The 3,307-nt window shown below is 33.4% G+C and overlaps 1 protein-coding gene across 1 annotated transcript; it reads right to left on the bottom strand.

Moving 5' to 3' along the window:
* Nucleotides 1-539: 539 nt before the first annotated feature.
* On the bottom strand, nucleotides 540-2,929 carry LOC114901568 (ADP-ribosylation factor-like protein 8B; the record flags this gene model as incomplete). The annotated part of the gene is made up of 3 exons (XM_029233466.1): nucleotides 2,564-2,929; nucleotides 1,263-1,336; nucleotides 540-644 (listed from the first exon to the last, which is right to left on the bottom strand). Coding segments are annotated over exons 1-3 (239 nt in total), but the record flags the coding sequence as incomplete, so codon positions are not given.
* Nucleotides 2,930-3,307: the final 378 nt, after the last annotated feature.

Genomic DNA, 3,307 nt, shown 5'->3' with positions numbered 1-3,307 from the left:
CCTCCTACCAAAGAGCCTCTGCCTGCAACTCCCTTTTCCTCTAGCTGTCACATCCCTCACATGCCTACACATCCTCACATCTCAGCTCAAGCAGCACTTCCTCAGGGAATCCTTCCTTCTTCCCTCAAACTACATTAAATCTCCCCTCTAACTTACAACTCAATAGCCCCTTGTACCTCTCCCCTGTAGCACTGATCACAGCCGTATTATTCAAATGATTTCATATCATCCACCTAGCTTCCTACTAAACCATAAACTCCATGATTGTAGGCAGCATGTTTCTTTTCACTTCTGCTCACTACTATTTCCCCAGGACTAAGCACTGCTCCTACTACATACAGTTCAATAAACAGCTGGTTAAGAAATGAATAAACAGCACACTGCACAGTATGTGGCAGATACTCAGTAAATGTAAGCCTTCCACGCTTTAAAACAAAAGACATTTTACTGATTTCAAACACAATAAATAAAAATGTGTAATTATACTTGTAATAATAATTATAAATATTATAATTATATAATGTAAAATTAACCAGTACTCCATACTCACTGGAATTCCTTGTAACTGTGGCTTATCTAGAAGATTATGTAGTTCATTTCGAGAGGCTTCTATCTTTTCACGATCTGCGGCATCTATCATGTAGCTTTACAGAAACATAAAGTGATCTCAATATGTCTCCACCATATTCTTTGATGATCTCAATTAATAGATGTTTTAATTTTCTTAATTTATACTACTGTAACTGTTCATTAAAATACAGTCCTCGATTTTAAAAGGCTGGCACCCAAAAATACTTTCTAATAGACTGTTCTACAAACTACTATATATAAAATTAGATAAGCAACAAGGATATACTGTATAGCACAGTGAATTATACCCATTATCTTGTAATAACCTATAATGGAATATAATTAAAACTACTGAATCACTATGCTGTATACCTGAAACCAACACAATACTGAAAATCAACTATACTTCAATAAAATAAGTAGATAGGTAGACTGTTCTTAGGGGGCTAATACATGATAGTAAAACATTTATATCCATTAGCTCTTAGCTACATAAAAAGCAAATAAAACTCTCATTCTATTTTTAAAGGCTGATGTTAATGGGATTACACTAAGAAAATATCTAAGAAAGACTGTTATTGCCCAAAATAAAAACTGAGCCTTTAAAAGTATGAAAACCAGCATTTTTCCCTTGAAACCTAAACTGACTGCAAGGGGGGGAGACGGGGGGGAGGGGCGTGGAAGCAGCTTACACAATAGCGTTGACCCCTCTGCAGTACCGTTCCCACATGCTCCGGAAGCGGGGCTGTCCTCCTATGTCCCAAATCTTCAAATCAAGATAGACAGTTCTTAATAAAGATATTTCAAATAACACATTGAAGAAAAAAGCAGCAGAAGGAGGGGAGAAAGTATGCTCATTTCCACAGTGTTAGAGCCAAACTGCTTTTGAAAAACTTGAGGCCAAACAAGCTCTTAATCTGGAAGTTCTTGGGGCCACTTCTAAACTTGAAGCTCATACTTAATATGTTTACATTAGATCTAATAGGTGGTGCTTGAGCATCATCCATATTTGGAGTCCAAGACAGAAAAAAACAGTTCATTCAGAATCTATTTAAGTTTAGTTGTCTGATTGGGTATATATTAACATCTAATCGTTTTTAGTTATTCTGTACATAACAGAAAACATTCCTACCTAGGTGCTTTTCTTATATAAAATTATTTTACCCATATGAAAGCTACTACCCACAGTAATTTAACTATTATGGCTACTCTGTAGGGCTATGTAAAGGTCTGAAGTCATGATATTTATCTTTGGGAGGCTTCCAATTTAGCCATAGACACTGGAAACATGCATGAACACACACACGAAAAATTAGCAGCTTCATTAGATAAGCTATGGAACGAATTTAGTAAACAGCTTCTGTGAACCACAAGAACTGGGTAAAATGGCCATAAAGTTCAGGCTATAGAAGTAAACTCCCCCCATGAACAAGGAAGCCAAAAATAATACTACTAATAAATTAAAAAACAGTCCAACAGTCCACAATTCAAACCTATGAAACTTATTCTAGAAACAAAATTATGTTAAACTAGTTAACTTTTTACTGTTTTATAGTTTTAATTTTAGGGCTTATTAGCAAAGAAAGGGAAAACTAGTTTACCATATTTGCTACCACAAATATAATACTAAATTACCAACATTATAAACATTATCTTTCAATATAAAATATCATTCATGAAATAATGTAATAATATCACATTCCAAATACTCTGAAGATGGGATTTTTCTTTCCTAGGAACACCTAAATCCCAAATAATACTTCTGCCAACCCATATGCTAAGTTTTTTATGGGCACTTAACAACATTTCAACACACACATTTTGATCTATTAGAGCAAGAAAGAAAAAAACTTGATTTACACTCTTTTGGAACATGCCCACTCATTAATTAAGAACTGCCAATACTCATGTAAAACGCAAAGAAACAAACAGAAAAATTCCTAGTTCGTATCTGCTAACAATGTAAATCAAGTATGGCAAGAAGCTGACGTACCTTTATTGTGACGTTACCTTTAGTTACTTTCCTCATGTTGAAGCCCACTGTAGGTATCATATCTTCACTGAATTGACCTGACTGAAAGAAAACATTTTTAGACTAATCGTTGTTTATTAAACCATGTAACACTGCAAACCTTTCACATCAACATTACTCTGTACCCATCTTAGCAAATAACTAATTTTTTAGTGACGATAACAATATACCTTAAGAAAACACTCCTAATAGCCATAAATCTTGAAGAGGTGCATTATTTTTTTCATTCAAAGACACAGTCTTCCATTAAAGATACTTCTGAAACTACTATAATTTTTACATATTTTTAAGTTTAAGAAATACTGTACAACTACATATGAACATTTATTAATTCGTGCACCTATACGTGAATTTTTGCATACAAGGTACAAGTAAATCAGAAGTAAAAGTTCAAAGTTTTCTATTTTTAGGATTGAAATTATTTTGACAATACTGTTAAAATTCACTGTTGCTTTCCTGAGTCAGTCTTTTAACAAGGCTTATAAAATGTTTTCTTCATGAACATGATCCTCCCTTACGTAATCAATTATATTCTCTTTTTGGTTTCTGACTTTCCTGTCAGAGGACTAAAATTAAATATCTTCTAAGAGTATTTATATTTTTAAATTTAAAATGTTCACCCATCTAGGATTTGATTATACAATGCAAGAAAGGTCCTTTTTACAAATGTATAACCTATAATCACCTCACTCCTCATTTAATATT

The sequence above is a fragment of the Monodon monoceros genome, unplaced genomic scaffold, assembly GCF_005190385.1.
Source record: "Monodon monoceros isolate NGI ecotype Baffin Bay Population unplaced genomic scaffold, NGI_Narwhal_1 Contig3128_ctg1, whole genome shotgun sequence".
NCBI lineage: Eukaryota > Metazoa > Chordata > Mammalia > Artiodactyla > Monodontidae > Monodon > Monodon monoceros.
The sequence above is the reverse complement of the archived record's forward strand: the minus strand, read 5'-3'. Positions and strand labels throughout refer to the sequence as shown.